This window comes from Rhamphochromis sp. 'chilingali' (assembly GCF_963969265.1).
Source record: "Rhamphochromis sp. 'chilingali' genome assembly, chromosome: 4".
NCBI lineage: Eukaryota > Metazoa > Chordata > Actinopteri > Cichliformes > Cichlidae > Rhamphochromis > Rhamphochromis sp. 'chilingali'.
In genome coordinates this window covers 849,637-875,000 of record NC_137948.1, presented here as the reverse complement: position 1 = coordinate 875,000, position 25,364 = coordinate 849,637, and the positions used below count along the sequence as shown (strand labels likewise).

The 25,364-nt window shown below is 46.4% G+C and overlaps 1 protein-coding gene across 2 annotated transcripts in view; it reads right to left on the bottom strand.

Moving 5' to 3' along the window:
* The window catches only part of LOC308394719 (phosphofurin acidic cluster sorting protein 1-like), a 28,620-nt gene extending 4,564 nt beyond the window's left edge, over positions 1-24,056 (bottom strand). Inside the window, exons 1-19 of one of the 2 annotated variants that reach the window (XM_080879173.1) lie at positions 23,801-24,056; positions 20,252-20,339; positions 20,092-20,181; positions 19,870-19,995; positions 19,537-19,699; positions 18,580-18,671; positions 18,225-18,308; positions 18,086-18,145; positions 17,493-17,644; positions 17,245-17,320; positions 17,042-17,098; positions 14,881-14,969; positions 14,657-14,789; positions 12,970-13,074; positions 12,763-12,863; positions 12,440-12,594; positions 1,358-1,468; positions 999-1,101; positions 251-293 (exon numbers count right to left, since the gene is read on the bottom strand). In XM_080879173.1, the coding sequence (XP_080735299.1) occupies positions 251-293; positions 999-1,101; positions 1,358-1,468; positions 12,440-12,594; positions 12,763-12,863; positions 12,970-13,074; positions 14,657-14,789; positions 14,881-14,969; positions 17,042-17,098; positions 17,245-17,320; positions 17,493-17,644; positions 18,086-18,145; positions 18,225-18,308; positions 18,580-18,671; positions 19,537-19,699; positions 19,870-19,995; positions 20,092-20,181; positions 20,252-20,339; positions 23,801-23,955 (1,983 nt within the window). In that variant the 5' untranslated portion in view covers positions 23,956-24,056. The remainder of the gene's footprint in view (positions 1-250; positions 294-998; positions 1,102-1,357; positions 1,469-12,439; positions 12,595-12,762; positions 12,864-12,969; positions 13,075-14,656; positions 14,790-14,880; positions 14,970-17,041; positions 17,099-17,244; positions 17,321-17,492; positions 17,645-18,085; positions 18,146-18,224; positions 18,309-18,579; positions 18,672-19,536; positions 19,700-19,869; positions 19,996-20,091; positions 20,182-20,251; positions 20,340-23,800) is intronic. The other variant, XM_080879174.1, reaches the window with a different exon arrangement.
* Between the last annotated feature and the right edge of the window lie 1,308 nt (positions 24,057-25,364).

Below are 25,364 nucleotides of genomic sequence, written 5' to 3'. Positions count from 1 at the left end.
GCAGCTGAAATCCAGCTTTAACATCCAGCAGCATCCTCAGCTTACAGACAGTTAAAAGAAACTGATGCAGGTCGCTGTGAAACTTTATGAAACAAATCCATTTATCAGTTTAAAGACTTTTTTTGGACCACTTCCTGTTAATTGAAGGTTTTGCACTGTCTTTGTATTTATACTGCTATACCGTGACCCGACGTGTTTGCCGTTGAATGTGTCATACAGGAACACGCAGGAGCACAGCAGCATTTCTTACCCCGATAAAAGGAAGAAACTTCTGGCAGGAGTCATCGTCGGGGCTGTGGAGCAAGAGCAAAATAAACCGATAACAGTGAGAAGATCGTTTCGTTATAAATGAAAGTTTCTCTTGCTGCAGTTTCTACGATGGCCACTGGGTGCTGCTGTGATTTGGTCCTGACTGAAAAGCAAACAGGAAGCGTTCAGCTCTCAGTGCGTTAAAGACTCAAAGGTTTTTATTGCCAATTGGCAGCACGTACAGGAGAATAGGAATACTGTTTCTCACCTTACTGTACAGAAGAATACAGAAAAGTAAGAGTTAAGAAAGATGAAGGACACTCAAACCTATGTACAATAATGCAATACTGCAAGTTTTTATTTAGTTATCGTCGCGCTCTGTCAGAAAAACATTATTACACTGGTACACGCTGAATTCTACCGCCAGCATGGCGTGGCTTCTGCTTGGGACGCATTGTTCTGAACAGCTGGGAGGATTTTAACCACAAATAAACGGGTTCAGAGCGACAAAGTACCAGCTGTGCTGCGGCGCTTTCCTTCAACACAGCTTTGCTCAGTGGCACCAAGTGTCCAGCAATCGAAAGCAGACCGAAGGCAGAACCATTACAGGGGTCAGAACTTGAGTGGTGGAGGTTTACAGCAAAGGAGAAAAACTATATTTGTGCAACAGACACAAAGAGGAAGTGACTGAAGTGTTTGATAAGCATTCCCTACTCTCCAGTCAGATCCTGATGCTGAGGGGAACATACCTCTTGTGTTTGCAGGTCAGCATGGCCTCGGAGATCGGACACAGGTAAGAAACAGCCGCTCCGGCCAAATACTGAGAAACCCGACTGGCTACACCCACAGGATCTGTCAGAAACAAACCACATCACATCCTGTGGTTTTTATCCTGGGTCCAAAAAACACTTGGAGAGGTTGGATTTGTGTTTGTGCATCTGAAGAGACAGAGCTACTCTCAGCCAGAGCAGCATGCTTCAACCAGTAAATGACACAAAGAAGAGGCCAAACGACAGAGTCTCATCTCATATAAATGCTTGTTTTACTGAAACCAGCTCATTAAACTGCTGCTAAGATGTCAGGCTGCAATAATTGTGAGGAAACCTACCGAGAGGAGGCGGCTCCGGGCGTCCAAACAGCTCCCTCCAGCCGGCGTCCATGAACAAACCGCTGAACTTCCCATCCAGGGAAGACAGGTACTTGGCCAGCGGGTGGACTCCTGCAGAGAAACGCATTAGAGGAAGGTTCATGAGCCAAAACATGCTGTCCACCAGCCTAATGAGCTGCCTCACATGAACTCTACATAGCTTTAAGGAGCTCTACTCAGATCTAAAGAGAGCTGTGGATCTTTAAGCTTTCACCAGCAGCTACTGGAAACGCAGCTGGTACGAGTAAAGTTCTCACTGTGTCAGGGGAAAGGATGTAAGAAGCTTCAGGTCTTTACCCAAAACTCAACACATGAAGCACCTGCTCACTGATCCATGTCGGGGTCATTGGTCAAAAGAAGGAATGTAGGTCACTCCATCTGTAACCTGACAAATTTAAAACACTTTCTGATCAAATGTCTCTGATTTCAATACAATTTTTTATCAAGTATAAACATAGAGAGATGGAGAGTGAATGAATGAATGGTGGTGAAAATGAAAAAAAGGAAACAGAATGTAAGAAAGGGTTAGAGCACAAGTAGAAAAGTGCACTGGGTCACCAACTGCTGCACCTGCACTGGGATAAGACCAGCACCCCTGTTAGATTTGTATTGTTGATTGTCATTTATGCTTAGAAATATTTACTTATATATGCTTAGAGTTTTGTAATTAGTTGTAGATTGGTAGAGGTTTTGATCCTTGATAGTCTGCAAACTTTGTGTGTATTAGACAGCACTTTGGGAGCATGAGAGGTCATACCGTGTCTTATTGTTTTATGGTAGGATTAACGTAGTTGCGTCTGTTCTAGTCTAAGTGCTCTTTGTTTAGATGAACTGCAGGACTTCCTCACCGTGTTATCTAGGATGAACCATCTAGGGTGAGGGGGAGGCTACCCTCTTCCTGACCAAGGATGTTTAACCCTTTGATCAGCAACACACACACACACACACACACACACACACACACACACACACACACACACACACACACACACACACACACACACACACAGGCAAGGTACTCTTTGTTTGTATGTAGACGTCGTATGTTAATGAACCTATGCATATTCATGTAACCTCAATAAAAGGACAGTGTATGGGAGAACGGACGAGAGCTACTGGGGTCAAGCGAAGGAACGGCGTTTGTCTGGTTCTCTCCCGTGCACGAGTACCATGAAGAAGTTTGCCTACTTGCGTCTTGCTTGCAGTGTAATTATATTGTCTTCAACGTTCCAGCAGATGGGTTCAAGCTACAAACCTATCAACCCCTATTCCCCACAGCCCACCACGGCGGGGAATAGTGGATCCAGGGCCCGCAATGACAACACCCCACAGCACCATCTGCATGCTGTGACCGGTCATCCACTCAATCGACAACAGACACACAGAAAAGGAACGAGACGGGACGGTCCGAGTCGGAGTCAAGTCTCCTCTTTGGACTTAGGTCTTGACATATCCTCTGCCAGACACTCTGAACAGGTGTCCAGGACCATGCAGCACGCATGCAGCTATCAGCAGAGATGCCTGTGCAGGGGTTTCAGGCTGGAACACCAGAACATCCTTTGTCTGGTATCCGGTTGTTCAGTCTGACGTCACTAGTCGTGTCTGGGCCTAAACTCCGCTGCAGGTCCATATATCAAACGATCACTATGGCATTACTGAGAGTTGAAAAACTGTCTAAAGTCTTTCATCTTTAATAAAATGATCAGCGTTCTGCTCTACCAGGTGTAACAATTGAGTTTAACATCCAGGCATCCATGGAAACGGAATTTATGACATTTAACGGAGTTAGAAGTTAGCAGGGAGTTAGCTCGCTAGCTTCTATCTAAATACAATATAGCATGTCCTGACTGCGGGGTTTTGGAAACAAATTCAAACGTACAGCTCTGTTATCACTTCCAGCATAAATGAAGACAGAAAACTAAACAGCACTGACGTTTGTAGGGTTACTGAAGTTGGGCTAGCTGGTATATAATGATGTGCTACGTGACCGCTAGCGACACAGCTATGTTAGCATAATATAAACACGCTAACTTTTTTTCCACTGGATAAAAGTTACCGTGAGTGTTCTCGGTGGTCAGGAACAAATGTAATCGCATGGCAGGATGCTGTAAAAGGACCAAACTTCAGCCAGAAGAACAACTGAGATAATCCATCCACAATACGAGGTTAGTCATTCATATACTGCTGCATGGGCTGGGCTGTAGCTACATCCTAAGGTTTTAAAAACTGAGCTTAAATAAATGATTAGCGGTAATAAAAGCCGAGGGAGGTCAACAGTGATCACTGACTGTTTTAGGAGCTTTTTGAGATCAAATAGAAGAAAATACAAAACATTAAACATGTTAACAACACAAAAGCCATATTAAACGCAGACTACTTTAGACCCGGAAGTAGGATTCGTCACGTCATCACTTAACGACCGGATTGTGTGTCAAACTGAGAGTTTTGTACTGTGTATTTGGGACATTAGTCATCGTGACTCCACATGTTTGTGTCCAGATGTTTTGACCTGGGTTGATGCACCATCGACAGCAGCTCCCTGTCCTAACACGTCTGTAGGTTGTGAAAGAAACGCATCGAGTTACACAAGCAATAATTGTATTTCCTCCAGGATGTTACAGTCACGTATAAACCTGTAATATGGAAGCTCATCAAACAGCAGCTCTGGTTTTGGATGAATGGCTTTCATCTCTAAAATAAATGCAAGCTTTTATTAGCCTCACATAAATGATAGAAATATACTGGTCCCAGCACTGTGACTTACAGGATTGGCTTTTTGGATTTAAAGGTCAGTTCTTCCAAAGTGATTTGCATATTTTTGTCTCTATCAACTCCTGCGAGGGGATCCTTTATGAACAATCTCTGTGTCTGTATTCACTGCTGCATGCACTGTGTGCTTTCAGAAGATATTTTCTGAACACCTGAATGAACAGGACGAAGGAGCCGTGAGTCCAATGAGATGTAAAAAGGCTTTGAGGAGCTGCTTTATTAAATCGTCTGTGACTTCACCTGTCCAAGCAACTGCTTTTAAACCGTCACATTAAGACTCAAAACATTATTATAGAAATAATGGTTCACTTCTCTCTGTTTTCTCCACATAGAGATGTTACTGTGGATAAAGAGAAACCATTTCTTTGTTTTAAAGCAGTTTGGTGAACACTGATTACTTTGGCACATTCACAGTAAGAGGAGCACACTTCCTGGAAACACTGACTGCTCTGGAGCATCTAAAATACGTGCCAGTCAAAACCATGACAGCTAAGATAAATAAATATAAGTCCCACATTTGAGCACACAGTAATAAAAACTTCACATTGTTAAAGAATGGTGTATTTGTCATGGTTAGCAGGGCAAACCCAAGACTCAGGCACTACTGATATGAAGGAGCTTTATTACGGTTTTTCTCAGTTGCTTTGGTGCATTTCTCATAACAGAATTAAACTTTGCACAATAGTTAGTTCAACCTCCACAACATGTAGTCGTTTTGGCACAACCTTGTGGCGGTTTCATGTTCAAGGCAAATGCCTTTGGACATGAAGCAGTTGAGTAAGTACAAATATCTAAAGAATGGTCACTTTTGACTTGCTATTCATCACTATCTCCTTGCTTTTATCATCCATCCATCCATCCATTCATTCGCTTCCGCTTATCCTTTTCAGGGTCGCGGGGGGCGCTGGAGCCTATCCCAGCTGTCATAGGGCGAGAGGCAGGGTACACCCTGGACAGGTCGCCAGTCTGTCGCAGGGCCAACACACAGGGACAGACAACCATTCACACTCACATTCACTCCTAGTGACAATTTGGATTATCCAATTAACCTATCCCCACAAGCTGCATGTCTTTGGATGGTGGGAGGAAGCCGGAGTACCCGGAGAGAACCCACGCAAACACGGGGAGAACATGCAAACTCCACACAGAAAGACCCCGGCCTGATGGTGGAATTGAACTCAGGACCTTCTTGCTGTGCGGCAACAGTGCTAACCACCGTGCCATCTCCTTGCTTTTATCATGAATGTCACAATTATTTATACTTGTACCGGCTGAATAGTCATTGTCCTTACAACTAATAGTCTTCATTTCATTGCTTGTGTCAGTGCACTCAAAATTGTTGAACATCTTGTCAAACAATTTGTACACCCATTTTGAAAACCCTATTTTTAAGGAGTTTCCATGAAAATCTCCATAAATTACTTTTCTCAGGTGAACCTTATCTCACACTAATGAAAATTGGTGTGTGTTACTCTTACTTGCAACCAATGAAAAGCCTCTTCAAGGTTCAAGGTTCAAGGTTCTTTATTTGTCACATGCATAGTTATACAAGTATAACACACAGTGAAATGTAGCCTGACACGCTCCTCGACATGTGCAAAAAAATTGGGGGTGGGGGGGGGGGGGGGTGTAGAGGAAGAACATTATATATATATATATATATATATATATATATATATATATATATATATATATACTATATATATATAGTATATATGTATATATATAGTATATATATATACTATATATATATACTATATATATATATATACACTATATATATATATATATATATATATATATATATATATATATATATATATATATATATATATATATATATATATATATATATATAAATATATATAAAACACCCAGCACGCCCCTGCGGGCGGTTTATCCTTCAAGCTCGGGTCCTCTACCAGAGGCCTGGGAGCTTGAGGGTCCTGCAGTATCTTAGCTGTTCCCAGGACTGCGCTCTTCTGGACAGAGATCTCCGATGTTATTCCCGGGATCTGCTGGAGCCACTCGCCTAGCTTGGGAGTCACCGCACCTAGTGCTCCGATTACCACGGGGACCACCGTTACCTTCACCCTCCACATCCTCTCGAGCTCTTCTCTGAGCCCTTGGTATTTCTCCAGCTTCTCGTGTTCCTTCTTCCTGATATTGCTGTCATTCGGAACCGCTACATCGATCACTACGGCCTTCTTCTTCTGTTTGTCTACCACCACTATGTCCGGTTGGTTAGCCACCACCATTTTGTCCGTCTGTATCTGGAAGTCCCACAGGATCTTAGCTCGGTCATTCTCCACCACCCTTGGGGGCATCTCCCATTTTGACCTCGGGACTTCCAGGTTATACTCGGCACAGATGTTCCTGTACACTATGCCGGCCACTTGGTTATGGCGTTCCATGTATGCCTTGCCTGCTAGCATCTTGCACCCTGCTGTTATGTGCTGGATTGTCTCTGGGGCATCTTTACACAGCCTGCACCTGGGGTCTTGCCTGGTGTGATAGACCCCAGCCTCTATGGATCTTGTGCTCAGAGCTTGTTCTTGTGCTGCCATGATTAGTGCCTCTGTGCTGTCTTTCAGTCCAGCTTTGTCCAGCCACTGGTAGGATTTCTGGATATCAGCCACCTCCTCTATCTGCCGGTGGTACATACCGTGCAGGGGCCTGTCCTTCCATGATGGTTCCTCGTCTCCCTCCTCTTTCTTGGGTTTCTGCTGCCTGAGGTATTCACTGAGCACTCGGTCAGTTGGGGCCATCTTCCTAATGTATTCTTGGATGTTCGTTGTCTCATCCTGGACTGTGGTGCTGACACTCACCAGTCCCCGGCCCCCTTCCTTCCGCTTAGCGTACAGCCTCAGGGTGCTGGATTTGGGGTGAAACCCTCCATGCATGGTAAGGAGCTTTCTTGTCTTTATGTCAGTGGCTTCTATCTCCTCCTTTGGCCAGCCTATTACCCCAGCAGGGTACCTGATCACGGGCAGGGCGTACGTGTTGATGGCCCGGATCTTGTTCTTACCATTCAGCTGACTCCTCAGGACTTGCCTGACCCTCTGCAGGTACTTGGTCGTTGCAGCTTTTCTAGCGGCCTCTTCATGGTTCCCATTCGCCTGTGGGATCCCCAAGTACTTGTAACTGTCCTCTATGTCTGCAATGTTGCCTTCTGGTAGTTCAATCCCCTCAGTTCTGACTACCTTCCCTCTCTTTGTTACCATCCGACTACACTTCTCCAGTCCGAACGACATTCCAATGTCATTGCTGTATAGCCTGGTAGTGTGGATCAGTGAATCGATGTCTCGTTCACTCTTGGCATACAGCTTGATGTCATCCATGTACAGGAGGTGGCTGACAACTGCTCCGTTCCGTAGTCGGTATCCGTAGCCAGTCTTGTTAATGATCTCACTGAGGGGGTTCAGGCCTATGCAGAACAGCAGTGGGGACAGAGCATCTCCTTGGTAGATCCCGCACTTGATGGTGACTTGTGCTATGGGCTTGGAGTTGGCCTCTAGTGTTGTACGCCACATCCCCATTGAGTTCCTGATGAAGGCTCTTAGGGTCCCATTGATCTTGTACAATTCTAGGCATTCCAGTATCCAGCTGTGGGGCATTGAGTCATAGGCCTTCTTGTAATCAATCCAGGCAGTGCACAGGTTGGTCAGTCTGGTCTTGCAGTCTCGGCTGATTGTTCTGTCTACCAGTAGCTGGTGTTTTGCGCCTCTGGTATTCTTGCCAATTCCTTTCTGTGTCCCGCTCATGTATTGACCCATGTGCCTGTTCATCTTAGCCGATATGATGCCTGACAGGAGCTTCCATGTAGTACTGAGGCAGGTTATTGGTCGGTAGTTGGAGGGGACCGGTCCCTTCTTGGGGTCCTTGGGGATCAGGACCGTCCGGCCTTCAGTTAGCCATTCCGGGTGTCTCTCGTTAACTAGCAGCTGGTTCATTTGTGCTGCCAGACGCTCGTGGAGTGCAGTCAGCTTCTTCAGCCAGTAGGCGTGAACCATGTCGGGCCCTGGTGCTGTCCAACTCTTCATACTGGAGACCCTTTCTTGGATATCTGCCACTGTGATGGTTACTGGACCCTGTTCAGGGAGGTCGTTATGGTCTGCCCTCAGATCCTCTAGCCACTGAGCATTGCCGTTATGGGTTGCATCCTTCTCCCATATGCTCTTCCAGTATTGCTCCGTCTCCAGCCTTGGTGGTGCTGTTCTCTTATTGTTCCCTTGCCACTGAGAGTACACCTTTGCTGGTTCTGTGGAGAACAGCTGGTTTATTCTCCTGCCTTCTATCTCTCTGGTGTACCTCCTCAAGCGGCTGGCCAAGGCTGTGAGTCTTTGCTTGGCAGTTTCCAAGGCCTCAGGTATGGACAGCTTGCTGTATTTCTTAGGCACCTTATTTGTCGCACCTTTCTGCAACTCCGTTAGTTGGCTAACCTCCCTCCGTGCTACTTTGATCTTGCTCTCTAGCCTCCTTCTCCATGGAGGGTACTGCCCCTTGTCGCTGTTCAACTTGTAGCCAAGCATCTCACTGATCACTGCTGCCGTATTGTAGATCAGCTTGTTAGTGTCGGTAATCGTGGTTGTAGGTATTGCCCGTAGTGCTGCATTAACATCATCTAGCAGACCTTCTGAGGGAACTTCACGTAATCTTGGTAACCGGCTACGCGGGATCCAGGTTTCAAGCTTGGCCATGATCCTATTTTTCAGGTCAGTTCCTCTCGCACTCAACGATCCTTCTCCTATCGCACTTGGGGCTATGTACCCAATCTCGGGTGGGGGTGATGATATCTCCCCCCTGACCTGGCGTCCTGACTCCTCCTTGCCGTAGCATTTGTGTTGTACCTCGTCAATCTCTAGCTGTGAGAGCAGTCCCTTCTTTCTATATATATATATATATATATATATATATATATATATATATATATATATATATATATATATATATATATAGTATATACATTGGGTGAATGTGCAGTAGTAGCAGCAAGCAGGTGAATTCTGTACATTAATATGAATAGACATCTGACTATTTTACAGGATAGACAATATAAACATATTTAAAATTAAAGGTATTGAAATGTACATTGTGCCTTGGTTTAGTGTCTGGAAGAGTCCTGTCTCAGTCAGTTATAGATGATGTGAGAGGGCGGGTGTGTGTGTTTAGGGCACGGATGGCTTGGGGATAGAAGCTCCTCTTGAGTCTCTCTGTCCTTGCCCGGAAGATGCGGAACCTTCTACCAGATTGCAGAAGTTGGAACAGTTTGTTGCCAGGATGGGACGGGTCCTTCAGTCTTCTACCCAGTCACAGGTGAATCGCGTTACAGTATCCCCTGCTCTACAAGTATATATATAATGTAAACCAGGATTGGCATGAGGTGCATACTGAATCTACAAAACTGCAGAACATTTAACGTCAGCCTTGTGGAAGAGGGGTGAGGATCGGTGGAGGACGAGGACAAAACCGGGCAAGAAGAGGCCAACCACATAGACACGTTCCTGACGAAATCAGGGCAACACTTGTGGGTCATGTGATAAACCATGGCCTCACAATGGCCGAGGCTGGTCGAAGGGTGCAGCCAAATGTTGGGAGAACTACTGTAAGTTCTATTATTCAGACATTTCGTCGGGAAAACAGGTGAGCATACTGTAATGTAGTTATTCAGCACAAACTAATTTGCTCTGCACTTTCATAGTCATACAGGAGATTTGCATTAGGACATGACCTTATAGATCTTTACATATAGACGTACTGTAACTGAAGCGCAGACTTGGCCCAGGTGTGGCATAGTGTGCTGTGGTACAATACAGTAATGCTGTAAAGAAAGGAGTTTTGAATGATAGTCCTGTAACCATTACTGTAAGCATGTTTGCGTTTATTTATGTTTGTGTTTTTTCATCTGCATCTCAAAAAGGACTGCCAGACAACCTAGGAGAGGTGGACGAGGTCCACTTTTGACTCCACAGCAAGAGGAAAGAATTTGTGCAATGGTGGCTGCAAACAACGCTTTGAGACTGAGAGAAATACAAAGAGCTGTCGTAGAAGATGACACCATCTTTGGAAATATTCAGTCAATATCAATGCCCACCATAGACAGAGTCCTCAGACGGAATGAAATGTCCATGAAGCAATTGTGCAAAGTACCATTTGAACGGAACAGTGAAGGAGCTCCGTCACCAGTATGTACAGGTAAAACATGTTTGCATATGTACCTCTGTTTACTGTAAAAGTTTAGGCCATGTACTGCACTTACATTTATGCATGTTACTGTAATCCTATTCACAGTTCAAACTGTACAATCTGTTGTGCCAAATGCACCATTACAGACTTTTTTATTCTCATCCTTTGGATAGCGTATCCTGGAATTGGAGGCCAGGGAACCCCTGCACACGTTTGTATATCTTGACGAAGCTGGATTCAATCTCACAAAAGGCAGACGGCGTGGACGAAAGAGCCACCATTGATGTCCCAGGCCAACGAGGAGGAAATATTACAATGTGTGCAGCAATCTCAGAAAATGGCGTTCACACCCATATTCCTCGTATTGGTGCATACAATACACAACACCTGTTGGCTTTTCTGGACGCTCTTTATCGGGCCCTAATCCCACAAAATGAAAGGGATGATCCTGGTGACAATCGGACAATGTATGCAGTGGTTTGGGATAATGTTAGCTTCCATCACTCTGCTGTAGTCAGGCAGTGGTTTGCAGCACACAACAGGATGCTTATGGAGTTTCTTCCTCCTTACAGTCCATTCCTAAATCCAATTGAGGAGTTTTTCTCTTCCTGGAGGTGGAGGGTATATGACAGGCATCCACATACCCAAATGACCCTGCTAGCAGCTATGGATGCAGCTTGTGATGACATCACAGCAGAGTCCTGCAGAAGGTGGATTCGACACTCCAGAAGATGCTTTCCCCGATGCATCGATAGAGCTGACATTCGCTGTGATGTTGATGCAAATATGTGGGCAGACAGACGGGAGTGTCTAGATATCAATGATTGATATGCAGCAGTGTCTGTTTTTCAGTTTTTTGTTTCATGACTACTGCAGTAAGGTTTACTGTCTAAGTGAGTTTGTTTGCTGTAAAATGTTTGATTTGCTGTATTTCCCCAGTTGCACAAATCTGTGAACAGTTTCAATTAAATATTATCAAGAGTGCAGAGGAAGTGTCTTGATTTTCCTTTACAATTTCTGGTTTTCAACATGCCGTGCATGCTGTCCAGACTTGACATGTCATTGGGAAGCACCTACAAAGAACTCCGTCACAATGAGAACATGTTCAAACCATTTGATTTTGTGACCAAAGGTGCTGGTGTGATGACTTGTAATTGTGACAGCCCTGACACTTTGATATAAGTACTTGCTTTTGATGAATATATCATCTGTTTTGATTAAGGGACTTGCTTTTGAAGCATTGACTACTTATTTTGAGCAACTGACTTTTCTTTTTGATGAAGTACCAAAGCAACTGAGAAAAACTGTAATGGAGAGTGAACATATAACAAAGGTGAGGGTGGCGGAAACAGAACTGGGAAAACTAAGCAAACGCAAACCTTGATGCAGGGAGACAGAGGATGATGCAGGGAAAGAACACACGGGGTTTAAATACTCACAGGAGTAATCGTGGGATGGGATACAGGAGGGGAACACAATGCTCCTTTCAAAACACTGCAAATTGTCACGTTTATGAATAAGTAGATTGGGTGAAATTTGGCTGACGAGACACAGACGTAAGGCTGACAACACTCACATGAGACAGAGACCTTCAGAATAAAACAGGAAACTCACAGACACAGAACCCGACAAGACACTGAACTTAACAGATTCACGAGCAGACGGTGAGTGACACCACACAGACAGAGGGAACACAGAGAAGTGTGAGCACAGAACAGAAGCCAAACAAATGGCAAACCTCAACAAAAGACATAACAGAATAAACAAGAACATCGAATAATATAAAGAAATACAAAATGCTGAGTCGTCACACTCAGGGCCGTGACAGTATTTCTGAATGATATATATTTAATAAATCTGCAAACTAACAACTGCACAATACTTGTTACAATTAAATTATTTGTAACAAAAATGAAGAAAATGTCATTTTCACCCAACTTTTACGCTGAACAAATACAAAAACCAAATGATCAGTAGATATAGAACAAATACTGGCGTCTCCAGACGGTACTCTCATCGCAACTGAGACAATGATTTAGTGAAATGTGTGTGTGTGTGTGTGTGTGTGTGTGTGTGTGATAGGCGCACCAATAGGGATGATGAGAAAGCGGATGTAGCTCAACCAATCAGACGTCTTGCTGGCCAGCTGCTCGACGAAGCAGCAGAGCACTGTGGTCAGGTAGCTCTGATCTCCTCCCACTGCCACCTTCATGGTGGGCGGAGTCTGCGAGTTGCAGTTACAGCTGCAGAAACGGATTCAGGTCAGAGAGAATATATATTCATACATATATGTATGCAAACTTGTTTATAATCAAATGAATTTTTTGACGTAAGTATGCAGGACAGGATTCAGAGCTCAGCCAGATTCAAACACTGATGTCTGTGCAGAATAAAAGTACGGATGTTCTTACAATCTCTGGATGCGTCCGATGATGGCGCTGAAGGCGGCCTGAACATCAGCCGTTGAAACAGTGCAGACGATTGGCTGATCGAAGAGAACCTCAGAGAGATACTAAGGAGGGACAGCGCAGACACAAAGACACGTTGGGCTCTGAACGATCATAGAAACTGAACTCAGCTTGATTCAAACCCCTGAAAGACAGAAAAAGGATGCGTACCTGTCCCTGCCAGTCTGTGGTGTTGATCAGGATAATGGAGTCAGGTATCTGATCATCAGAGAACAGGATGTGGTTCAGCTGATCCAAAACCGACTTTCTAGCTACCTAAAAACAAGCACCAGTCTTTAGTATCAGATATGAAGTACTGCAGTTCCTCTAGTGCCCACTTGAGGCCCCAAACGTGAATCGGTACAGCGACTGTGTCTATCTTTCACTTGGAGATAAGTTATCTGAATTTCAGTAGGGGGGCCAGACCTCAAACACCCCCCTCCTGGTTCGCTGTCTATCTGTGACCGCCCCTGCACTTTAAACTGTGTTTTCTCGTTTTGGTGCCCGACCAACATCCTTTTTTCAATTCATTCACTTCTCATTAGTAAATGCACATCTGCCCAGCCCGGAAGCTAACACCAGTCTCCTCTGAGGGCCCCAAAACGGAGCCTCAATTCATCCTCACGCCATCCGCCATTATCACGAGAAACGGCGTGACAACAGGATGTGGTCCCAGCTAAAGAAATACAGGTAAGACAGACAGTTCACTCTGACCCTGAACCTGAATCTGACCCTCTGCAGGCCATCAAACAACACGGCATCCTTTCATTCCTAACATGTTACTCGTCGACATCAGAGATATCCAGCACGATCTTTCCCATTGAGACCTGACGTGTTTCAAAGTGTTACATTTCTGAGAGCAGTGTACACATCTGCAATTTTCTGTATGGATGAAAAGGAGGCGGATGGCACAGTGACGTCGCACACACACACAGATAATGAGGTGACGGCATGCAGCATCAGTGATTTTAACACCAAAACAGGAGCAACACTGACACCTGGTGGTGGAACATGTTCCTGCTGACACTAAGGCCCCTTTTCCATTAGTGCCTGCGTGGATCGACTGGGCACCACTCGACTGGAATTGACTGGTTTTCCACTACAATCCAGTACTCAGGTACTCAGCTCAAGGGTTGTCAGGTCCTGTGTGGGGTGATGGAGCACCTCTTCAACCTGAACCTGAGGCTGGGGAGAGTCCCACAGCTCCCACATGGATTCTGGACTACCTCCCCGACCGACCACAGTATGTGAGGACTCAGGCCTGTGTGTCGGACAGGGTCGTCTGCAGTACAGGGCCCCACGGGGAACGGTTCTGGCTCCGTTCCTCTTCACCATCTACACTGCGGACGTCTCCCACAACTCCACCCACTGCTTCCTGCAGAAGTTCTCTGACGACTGCAGGCGGCCCATCACTGATGGGGACGACAAGGATACAGAGGACTGACCCAGGACTTTGTGGACTGGTGCCAGCCGAACTACCTCCAGATCAACACCAGTAAAACCAAGGAGCTGGTGGTAGGCTTCCACAGGCACAAACATCCCCCACTGCAACCACTGAACATCCAAGTTATGGACATCGGAGGTCTTTCCTTCCGTCAGCTGTCAGACTCTACAACAAAGACTTTACAGATGACCACACACGTGCAGACAGACACACACATCCCATACACAATGGTAACTTTCGCCCTGTATCCCTGATGTGCAATATTACCAAGTGCAATTGGTAGCATGCAGGCTGATGACATCACATTTTAGTCTCTGCTCGGATCACCTTTCCCGGCTGAGAAGGTGCTAAAAATCGATCCGACTAGCTACTAATAAAAAGAGGCTTAAACCCCTGGAACTGACGCTTTCTCACCTGTGGAGCAGGTATCCTGCAATCAGACGATGTCCCACTGTCGATGCTGCTCGTTCGGTCCATGCCTCTCGAGTTCTGTCTGTCCTTCATAGCGATGATCCACGTGTGGCGAGACGACTGACTTCCCGTGTTACTGCAGGAGGAGCACACAGGTGTATGAGGCGTTTTTACACAGCTGTTCATACCTGTAGGAGCTCAAACATTACGTGTGTGTGTGTGTATACCTTGGTGACATGTGTGTCTGAGACTCTGTTTTACATAGTTTGGCAGCTGGGCCTGTGTCTGTTCCCATGGCAACATCATCTTCCGGTTTCTGTGGAAAACAAGAAGAAGAACTTTATCTGTCCATGAAGCCAGATAACACACACCAATGAGTTAAACTGCAGGAATGTCTTAAAGACATAAAGACCTGGATGGCCGCTAACTTTCTGCTTCTTCATTCAGATCAAACTGAGGTTATTGTACTCGGCCCTGAAAAGCTTAGAAATATGGTATCTAAGCAGATTCTTACTCTGGATGGCATTACCTTGGCCTCCAGTAACGCTGTGAGGAACCTTGGAGTCATTTTTGACCAGGACATGTCCTTCAACGCACATTTTAAACAAATATGTAGGACACATGTTGTCACTGTCAGAGCTTCATTACTTGAGTTAACGGCTTGATGGCTCGTAAACTCTTACGTGAGCTGGTCTTGGAGTAGAAGATGGAGAGGGGGTGCTCGGCTGATTAATTTACTTTGGGTAAGGTAGCGATAACGACTGTGTTGATTTCTGAAACAAAGAGAGGTGATGGTGAGCAGTCTTGGAAGGGCTGGTTGAACTGAAAGCCTTCGCTTGGAGAGTTGTTTTGAATTCTGTGTCAAGGGGGGAGGGTTTAAATGATGCTAGTGATTCAAGACTCAAGATTCTTTATTCGTCACATGCATAGTTATACAAGTACATGTGGTGAGTAAAGAAGGTTGAATCTTGAATCACTAGCATCATGTGAAAGCACATGAGAAGTGAAGGGATGCCTTGAGGAATTTTGTGCACGACGGAGTTCAGATAAAAGGAGATGGATCGACGTAGCAGACCGGATTATTGGCTGGCAAGAAAAATGCTAGAAGGTTTTCCAGAGCAGCATTTGGTCTCTTTGAAGCGCCGCCATGACATTCAGAGTGTTTGCGTTTCTTGGATTGCTGGGAGGGAAACCGATGAAGCAGAGCTGTGTAGTCCTTCATCTGAGGTGCTGACGGACGCGATTGTAAGCAAATGGAAGGGTGAGTAAGATTATGTTACTCGTGTAAGATAAGCTGTGTTAAAGACTTTCTCGAAAGGTGTTTCCACGAAAACAAGAACGGACAAGTTGTAGAGCTGGGGATGTGTATATAGACAAGAACTGGAAGGGGCGTGTTTGGAGGCGTGGCCCCGCTCCTGAAATTCAGATCATTTATTTCCAATTATTATTAATCTCTGTCTCTCTTCCACAGCATGTCTTTATCCTGTCTTCCTTCTCTCATCCCAACCAATCACAGCAGATGGCCCCGCCCCTCCCTGAGCCTGGTTCTGCTGGAGGTTTCTTCCTGTTAAAAGGGAGTTTTTCCTCCCCAATGTCACCAAAGTGCTTGCTTACGGAGACCCGCGAGGGACATGGGAGGAAGAAAAATGAAGATGAACTTTGAGCTGGTGGGTAAGACGTCTCTGAAAACGTCGGAGCACTTTTGCAAATATAGACAGATATTTGAAGTTTACACAGCCCGAAAATATCTTACAAGTTTATTTTGTGACCATTTGTGAGTGATAAGAGTAATATTAAAACTAAGTAGCTGCTGCCATTGTTGGAAAGGATAGGTTGGGCCACGAAGGATGCATTTGGAGCAGCCTTCGAATTGGGACTGCCTTCGTCGCCTGGCTCGTCACCTATCCCAGAATTCATAGCGCGGCCCAGTCAATTCCAGTTCCCAACAATGGCAGCAGCTACTTAGTTTAAATATTACTATTATCACTCACAAATGGTCACAAAATAAATGTGTAGCATATTTTCAGGCGAGAATGCAGCTGTGTAAACTTCAAATATCTGCTCGCTTTATCAAGACACCACATATTTGCAAAAGTGCTCCGACGTTTTCGGAGACGTCTGTTACCCACCAGTTTGATGTTTTGCGAGATCTCGCAAAAGTTTTGCAAAAGTTTACCTTCATTTTTTTCCTGCCATGTCCCTTGCAGGGCTCCGTACTTGCTCATAGGGGGTCATATGATTGATGGGTTTTTCTCTGCATGGATTATCGTAGGCTCTACCTTACAATATAAAGAACCTTGAGACGACTGCTGTAGTGATTTCTAGGGATAAAATCGAATTGAATATAACAAGTGTGTGTGTCTTTGTGTGTGTGTGTTTCAGATTCACCCTCGGCCCGGTCTCCTCTCCTTTCACCTCCTCAGAGTCTCCTCGTAGATCTGCCGCCTGTGTAACAACAGCAGGATGCAGTTACACAGCTTGATCTGCAGGGGGCGACACAGCTTCTAAAGCTGCATCCATCATACACCGATGTCTCCTGACAGGAGCTTCAGGTTCTGGATGTTCACATGATGATGCTGTGTTTCACTCACAGCTGCAGTCCGTTCTCTCTGCTGACTCCCGATCTCAGTCTGAGAGCTCGACTGAGAGACGCCCTCGAAGAACGGCCTGCGGGTGGAAAACAGCCAGCATAGTCACCACCTCACACCTCAGATAGACTCAGAATTGCGATGGGACACTAAAAACACACAAATATGTTTGACTAACATTTTGACTGGAGGTCAAACTTCCTGTCCAGCTTGACGAGCTGTGAACGCAGACAGGTGTGTTTCAGGCTCACCTGAGCTTGGGTTTGGGAGTGCTCTGGATGCTGTCGTTGTCGTCCAGCTCAGGGCCGCTGTCGCTCGGGTTGTAAACTTCCAGGCTGTCGTACAGGAGGTCCAGGTTCTCCTCGGCCTCCTGACTCTGACCCACGGGGTCCGAGTCCAGAACCTGCAGGAAACGAGCCAATTGGGGTCACGAAACAGAGGTCCTACTTTTTACAACTCATGTCCTACAAACCAGGTTATGGTTTTATTTTCACTGATGTCAGCAGCAAAGCTGTGTTTGATTCAGTTACTCAGTCGACAATAAAAAGTCTTTTTCAACTCTGATCCTGGGTTCTTCACTCAGTATTGTTACTGAAGGATTTTCTGACAAAATATCGAGCTGGAAACGTCAAGAAGAACCAGTACAAGGACGCTGACAGCAGAGGTCCAAGGAAGCAGAGAGCTGATCCTGAGGACACCAAACCAGAAACCCTGCACAACTTAACTGTTCCTACAAAGTTCTAACCAGAACGGGCGACTGTCACCGGGACACCAGTTTAAAATAAACAGCTCTACCTGAAGTTCCTCCAGATGGAGTTTGAAGGTAATGAAGGTGAGTACCAACCTCATCACTGACTTTGAATCTCTTTAGCAGAGCCACAAACTTCTGCTTAAAGTTCGGCTGCTGAATGACAGAAAACAGAAGAAAAGTGAAAAAGACAGCTTCGGCCCCTCAACCATCAGCTGCTCTGATTGGTCCTTACCTGAGTCAGCGAGGATGTTCGCATCATTTTCCTGTGAGACGTCTTAATCTTTCCCCGGACATCCTCGTCATCATCAAACATGTCCTGAGGGGAAAAAAGAGGCTCATCGAGCATTTGTTTCAGTGAAATCCTCCACAAATGCTCAAAGTGAAAGTCGTGGTTTCATAGCCTGCGCACAAAATACAATAATCAGAAAAAGAGAGCAGCGTGGACCCACTGTTGCTCCTCTCGTACACCTGTTGTTGATTTCATGAACACCAAAGCCTCTGTTACTGAACCACATCCATATCCCCGAAGTTTAACTGACTTCATGCTGTACCCAGAGCTGCTTTATAAGATATAAAGGTGAGGTCACCTGAGGCAAGACTGCGTCGTCACTTCCTTCCTGTTCAGAGGAGAAGCTGTCGTCATCGTCCTCCCAGTAGTTCTCCACATCAGGAGAGCGGTCTGTTTGCACACACACACACACACACACACGCACGCACACACGCACGCACACACGCGCACACACGCACACACACACACACGCGCACACACACGCACACACACACGCACACACGCGCACACACGCGCACACACGCACACACACACACACACACACACACACACACACGCACACACGCACACACACGCACACACACACACACACACGCGCACACACACGCACACACACACGCACACACACACGCACACGCACACACACACACACGCACGCACGCACACACACACACACACACACACACACGCACACACGCGCACACACACACACACACGCACACGCACACACGCACGCACACGCACACACGCACACGCACACACGCACACACGCGCACACACACACACACACACACACGCGCGCACACGCACACACACACACACGCACACACACACACACACACACACACACACACACACACACACACACACACACACAGCTCATTTTGTGGCAGTAGCGACACCTGCAGCCATTTTCTGTGAACAGGTGACCTGATGTGTGTTTCATTTACAGAGTGATGTCACAGCTCTCAGCAGTGACATCATCACAGACTGCTGTGAGTGTGTGTGTACATTTGAAAACTGGGATGTTACAATACTGATGGGGACAAAGTGCCCGTCCCCACGAGCCACAGTTAGGCGATGGTGAGGGGCTCGGGAAAACATTGTGTCAGCTAGGTGTCCTCACTAAGATATGAAAACAAAAATGTGTGTGTTGTGCCTTTACATGTACTCTATTACTCTATGTCTGACCAATCAGTAGCCAGTTTATAACAAGTACCTGATGCAGGGATGGTCAGACTCTCTGTCCTCCTACCTGAGGCCTTGCCCTTGTTGCCATGGTGACCAGTTGTGTCCTCTATTTCTATTGGATGGCTGCAGAGAGTATGAACGCTCAGTTCCGCCGCACGCACAGAAGCATCCTTCAGGTTGCTATGGAGACCGAGTATGTGGGCACCATCTGTTGGACGCTGCATCACCTGGGACACACACACATATATAAACTTCTCCGTCCCATCTCACAGATCTGACGACGGCTGCTGGAGAAACAAAATCTTGTGGTGTAATTTTGCTGACGGGGAGATCTTTGAGCTAAACGTGCTACACGCTGTGGCGAGAGTTCCCGATGCAGCAGAGCTTCCTGTCGTACCTCGGCCATGTTGACAACACCCACTGCGAGGGTTTTGTAGCCCAGGATGGTTCGGTTCTTGTACCTCTTCCTCCTCTGCAACATCACATGCAGACGGTTCACATCTCGCTTCAGGAAGTGAAGATACTGCATACACACACAATTTTACATCAGAGACAGGGGGCAGTGTGCGATCTGTGTGGTTCTTCATGCTGAGAAGGGAATTTTTGTTAAATGTGCAACCTGCAGGGAGAAGGTGAGCTCCAGGTCTGTTTCCATGAGGCCGTCGGGAGGAGGAAGGTACTCGTTGGATCTCAACGTCCGCTTAGAGCCCTGAGACACAGATCCAGGGTCAGATCGACAGCACAGGTGAGTGTCAGGCCGGCGACTGCCAGAATCTCACCTGGATTTTTACAGCGATGATGACGGAGCTGAGCTCTCTGTCCAGCTCCCTCAGAACCTTCAGCTTCTTCACGGTCAGAATGCAGAGCCTGCAGAGCACAGCAAACAGGAAGCAGCTTCACTGTCAACACAAACAGCAGCAGGTGTGAACAGACTGACAGCCTACAGACGAGATCACAGCACAAGTCTGATCAGCACCTGCAGCTAAACTTACTCCAGCTTCAAAGTCGGTGGAAACTCAGCAACTAAAGTTTCAGCAGATTATTACGGGCAAGCAGTTTGAAGACAATCACAAGCAATTCCTCTTGCCAACCGTCTGCATGTTGGTCTTCACTACATCCATGAACCTCCTCTGAGGTCTTCCTCTTCTCATCCTGCCTGGCAGCTCTGTCTTCATTATCCTTTGTCCAACATCCACCCTCCCTCCTCTCTCAGCCTCAGCTCCATCTGATTGGCTCACGTCCGTCCTGCTCGGCCTCCTGTCTGTCACACCAGCGCCTCTCTCTGTCCACGTGGAGATGAAAGCTAGTCTGTTTTTTTTCTTCTAAATTAGCTGCTAAAGCTTTAGATGGTTTCCAACACAAGTTTTTTTATTTCACCTCTGTCAGTGCGCCCCAGGGTGGCTGTGGCTACAATGTAGCTGCCATCACCAGTGTGTGGATGTGTGTGTGGATGGGTGAATGACTGAATGTGTGAAGCGCTTTGGGGTCCTTAGGGACTAGTAAAGCGCTGTACAAACACGGGCCATTTACCATACTTAATCTGTTGCTCCCCAAAAGGCCCCTCCCTTCTCATTGCCGTTGTCCAGAAGCCATCAGAGGGGCAGCAGCCAAAGTGTGTTTGCTAAGAAAACAAACTGAAAACAGAATCAGTTCTTGGCTGAAAGCCTCTCAAATGCATCCAAGGATGCATCGGAGAGCAACATGGGGCTGCCCAAGGAAATTTGGCAGGGGATCGAACCACCAACCTGCTCAACCACCTGAGCTACAGACACCCCAGAAAATATCAGTAATTATCAGTAAATATCACACTCTGGGGCTGATTATCGAGGTTTTTATGCTGGAATGAAATAAATTTGTGACTCTGCTGACTAAAAAAAATCATGAAGGACAAAAAAGCATCTTAAACTGAGCATCCAGAGCCGTGTGATTCACCTCACCTTCATTTATCTCCTTCTTTTACACTCTGGCCATGTTTGACCCGGAGATCCATCACTTCAAATATTCCAGTCGTGTATTCCTGACGCATCGTGGAGGCGGGGCCTTTTTAACCTCCTCAGCTTCCCTTCAGCAGTGAGGTGGACGTGTTTAATAGAGCTGAGTCCTGAGGGAGCTGAGTGTGAGAGGCTGACCTCCTGAGACCTCATTACTGCGAGGTCATGCTGGGACTCGTCCTGTAGGCTGCAGCTTCCTGTCAACGCCGGCCAGCAGGAGCTAATCCTGCTAATCCTGCTAACAGTGCCACCTGAGCTCTGATCCGCCCTCCCGAGGACAGAAGGCTGGCTCTGCTGCTGAGGACGAAGATTCACACATTTCCTTCTCATTCGTGCAAAGACAGTGATGTGTAACACCAAATCTGATACACGGCCACTGTTTGCCACGTAGGCGGTGAAAAATAGATCCAAACTTTGTGTGAAGGATAGCTTCTGTTTTTAATGTGCCTGTGTGGGTGGATGACTTGTTTGTTTCGTGTGTTTTACCCTCACTTTCCACTTATTTGGTGCGTTAAGCTTTAGCCTACGACTGTTGTACATAAAACTGACAGTGACGCTCTCAGCTCCTGAAAAACGTCAGCCTCGACAGAGGGCACGCGCCAGCACAGGCCCCAGTCTGTAACAGGTTACTTGTCCTTCTACGTTCACATGCCGACCTGATGGTGGCGCTGTTATCTTTGATCAGATGCTTAAACTCAGGCACAGCGATGAGGGTCACTGTAACAGAGCAGCGTGATGATGAGGAGAGTTCATCATTTAAAAGCTGCTCTGCATGAAGACAAACACATCGATCGCTCTCATCTCGAGATTCAAGATCCTTTATTGGTCACATGCATAGTTATGCGAGTTCAACACGCAGGAAATGAGTTTTAAACCAAACAGCTCTGTGTGGGAAAACCTCTGAATTAACCCACAAATTTCTCACTTGGCTCCACATCGTCAGTTTTCCAGGACAAAGCTCCAGTTCATGAATCTGGAGATCTGGAGAAAATTTTGATGGAGGCTCCGCAAGTCTTTACTCCAGACTGACCTCAGAACAGCGGAGCAGTGAGGCCAGGCTGCAGTGACTGTGATCACTGACTGATCTGGGTTCAGTCGGTGTTGGAGTGTTGATCACTCTGATGAGACCGCAGAGTTTAATATCTGCCGAGATAATGAAGAAGATTTCCTTTAAAATCATTATTTCAGGTATTATTTGCACCTGTTTGGAGGTGATGCATGACTTGCTTTAATCTTCGCTGCTTCCTGAGTCAACAGGACATTTAAGAGGATTAACACTGACTGCTTGGCTTCCTTAACCCCTGCACGAACATGTTGCTAATCTTCCCGGAAACAGGCAGGTGGCGATCAGAGAGAACGAACGCTAATCGGCTGTCATCAGGAATTTTTGTCCACTTCTAATTGGCTGCTGAAAGCTGATGTAATCACTGAGGTCATGACCTTGCAGGTGTCTCTGGTCTTAACACCGCTGATAAGCCAGAACCAGGTGAAACCCCTGAGCATTGCGGGACAGTGAGGAGGAGCAGCTTCACTTTGAACCACCGACAGTTTACATCAGATCAACTCGACAGGAGATTGATCTGATTCATGATCTGAGCGTCCTTTATGAGAGTGTAAAGGACGCTCCGGTGTCTCCTCTGCCAAAGGAAGTAATAAAGGAAGCACTGAAGCTGATCTGACTTCAAGTTGACGTCAGGAAGTCTGAAACCATCCTGTCATCCTGTGGATGAACTGCTGAATGACAGCAGGCACAGCCCTGCTCTCCCTTCTGTTGCACCTGATCAGTTTAAAAGGAGAGTTTCACGTTACTGTGCAAACACGGTGTTTTACAACCATCACCGACAAAACAACTGGACGGGCTTCACCTGCACGCATCAGCAGGTTGAAGGGCATCAGTCTTAATAATAAGGTATACAGCACAATGCCAGGGTGTGTGCGATCATAAAACACCCACAGACCTCTGAGAAACTCACACTGCCAATTCAGGTTTAACAAACTGCAGACAGAACAGCTCTCAGCAGCAGCAGGATCCCTGTGAGCGTCCACAGTCACACGCTGTACAAACACCTCTGACTGGACTGAAACTAAAAATGAACACAAACTAAAACAACAGGAACCAAGTCTGGACTTCTGCATGAGCAGGTTCATGGAAATGATAAAGATCATCATTCATCAGTAATTACAGGCACAGAGGCTCGAGTTCCCCAGACTCACCTGAACGCACCTGCTGCATCTTTACTGATCACACATGAAAACATTTACACACACACAGAACAAACAGGTGCTGTGTAGAAGCCCGTCGTCCTCTCCTCTCTGCCCGGGCATCGATCCTCTTACCTGGGCACGCAGCTCGGGGAGGACCGGTCGATCTCCCAGGTAGCGAAAAGGTTCATGGGCACCGGGCCGCGACCGTCTGGCTCCCCGGCAGCCTCGGTCCCCGCTGACGTGTCGGTGGACCACCGGAGTCCTCCTCGGTCCACAGCCGCCGCCATCGTTTCCTCTCCCGGTCGGCAGTCTCTGCGATGCCGTGAGCTGATCCTCCAGCCCGGCTACCAGTAAGGGCGGGGCTGAGAGCCGGGGGAGGGGGGGCTGATCCAAGAGCAGACACAGCAGAGCTGCTCAGCACATCCTGGTGAGGAGACACCTCCGTCTCTTCTTCTGGGTTTCCAGCAGAGCGAGCCCTCCACTCCTCAGCTCCACCTTCAGCATTCATGCTCAGAGAATCCAGGCATGAAATAAAAATGTCCCACTTCAGCTAATCCAAAATGCTGCAGCAAGAGTCCTGACAGGGACTAGAAAGAGAGCAGATTTCTCCTGTTTTGGCTTCCTGTTAAATCCAGAATTCAAAATCCTGCTCCTCACATACAAGGTCTTAAATAATCAGGCCCCATCTTATCTTAATGACCTTGTAGTACCATATCACCCTATTAGAGCACTTCGCTCTCGCTCTGCAGGCCTACTTGTTGTTCCTAGAGTATTTAAAAGTAGAATGGGAGGCAGAGCCTTCAGTTTTCAGGCCCCTCTTCTGTGGAACCAGCTTCCAGTTTGGATTCAGGAGACAGACACTATCTCTACTTTCAAGATTAGGCTTCAAACTTTCCTTTTTGCTAAAGCATATAGTTAGGGCTGGACCAGGTGACCCTGAATCCTCCCTTAGTTATGCTGCAATAGACATAGGCTGCCGGGGATTCCCGTGATGCACTGGGTGTTTCTTCTTCACTCACTATGTGTTAACAGACCTCTCTGCATTGAATCATATCTGTTATTACTACAGCCTGTACATACTTATAGTTATAGAATATTCACAACATACTTCATACCGTGTACATTATAACATACCATAATAGACCCATTTCTGTAATATACTTACATATCTATATTATTGCTAATATATATTGTAATATATCTATATCACTAAAGCACTTCTGGATGGATGCAAACTGCATTTCGTTGCCCTGTACCTGTGCATGTGCAATGACAATAAAGTTGAATTCTATTCTATTCTATTCTATTCTATTCTATTATTAACCTCTGTCTCTCTTCCACAGCATGTCTTTATCCTGTCTTCCGTCTCTCACCCCAACCAATCACAGCAGATGGCCCCGCCCCTCCCTGAGCCTGGTTCTGCTGGAGGTTTCTTCCTGTTAAAAGGGAGTTTTTCCTTCCCACTGTCACCAAAGTGCTGCTCATAGGGGGTCATATGACTGTTGGGTTTTTCTCTGTATGTGTTATTGTAGGGTCTCCCTTACAATATAAAGCGCCTTGAGGCGACTGTTGTGATTTGGCGCTGTGTAAATAAAGTTGAATTGAATTGAAATGTTAGCTAACTAGTGACAGAATCGATACCTCAGAGGAAAATGAGGACACTAAAACTAAACATCAGTGTAAGCGAACAGGTCAG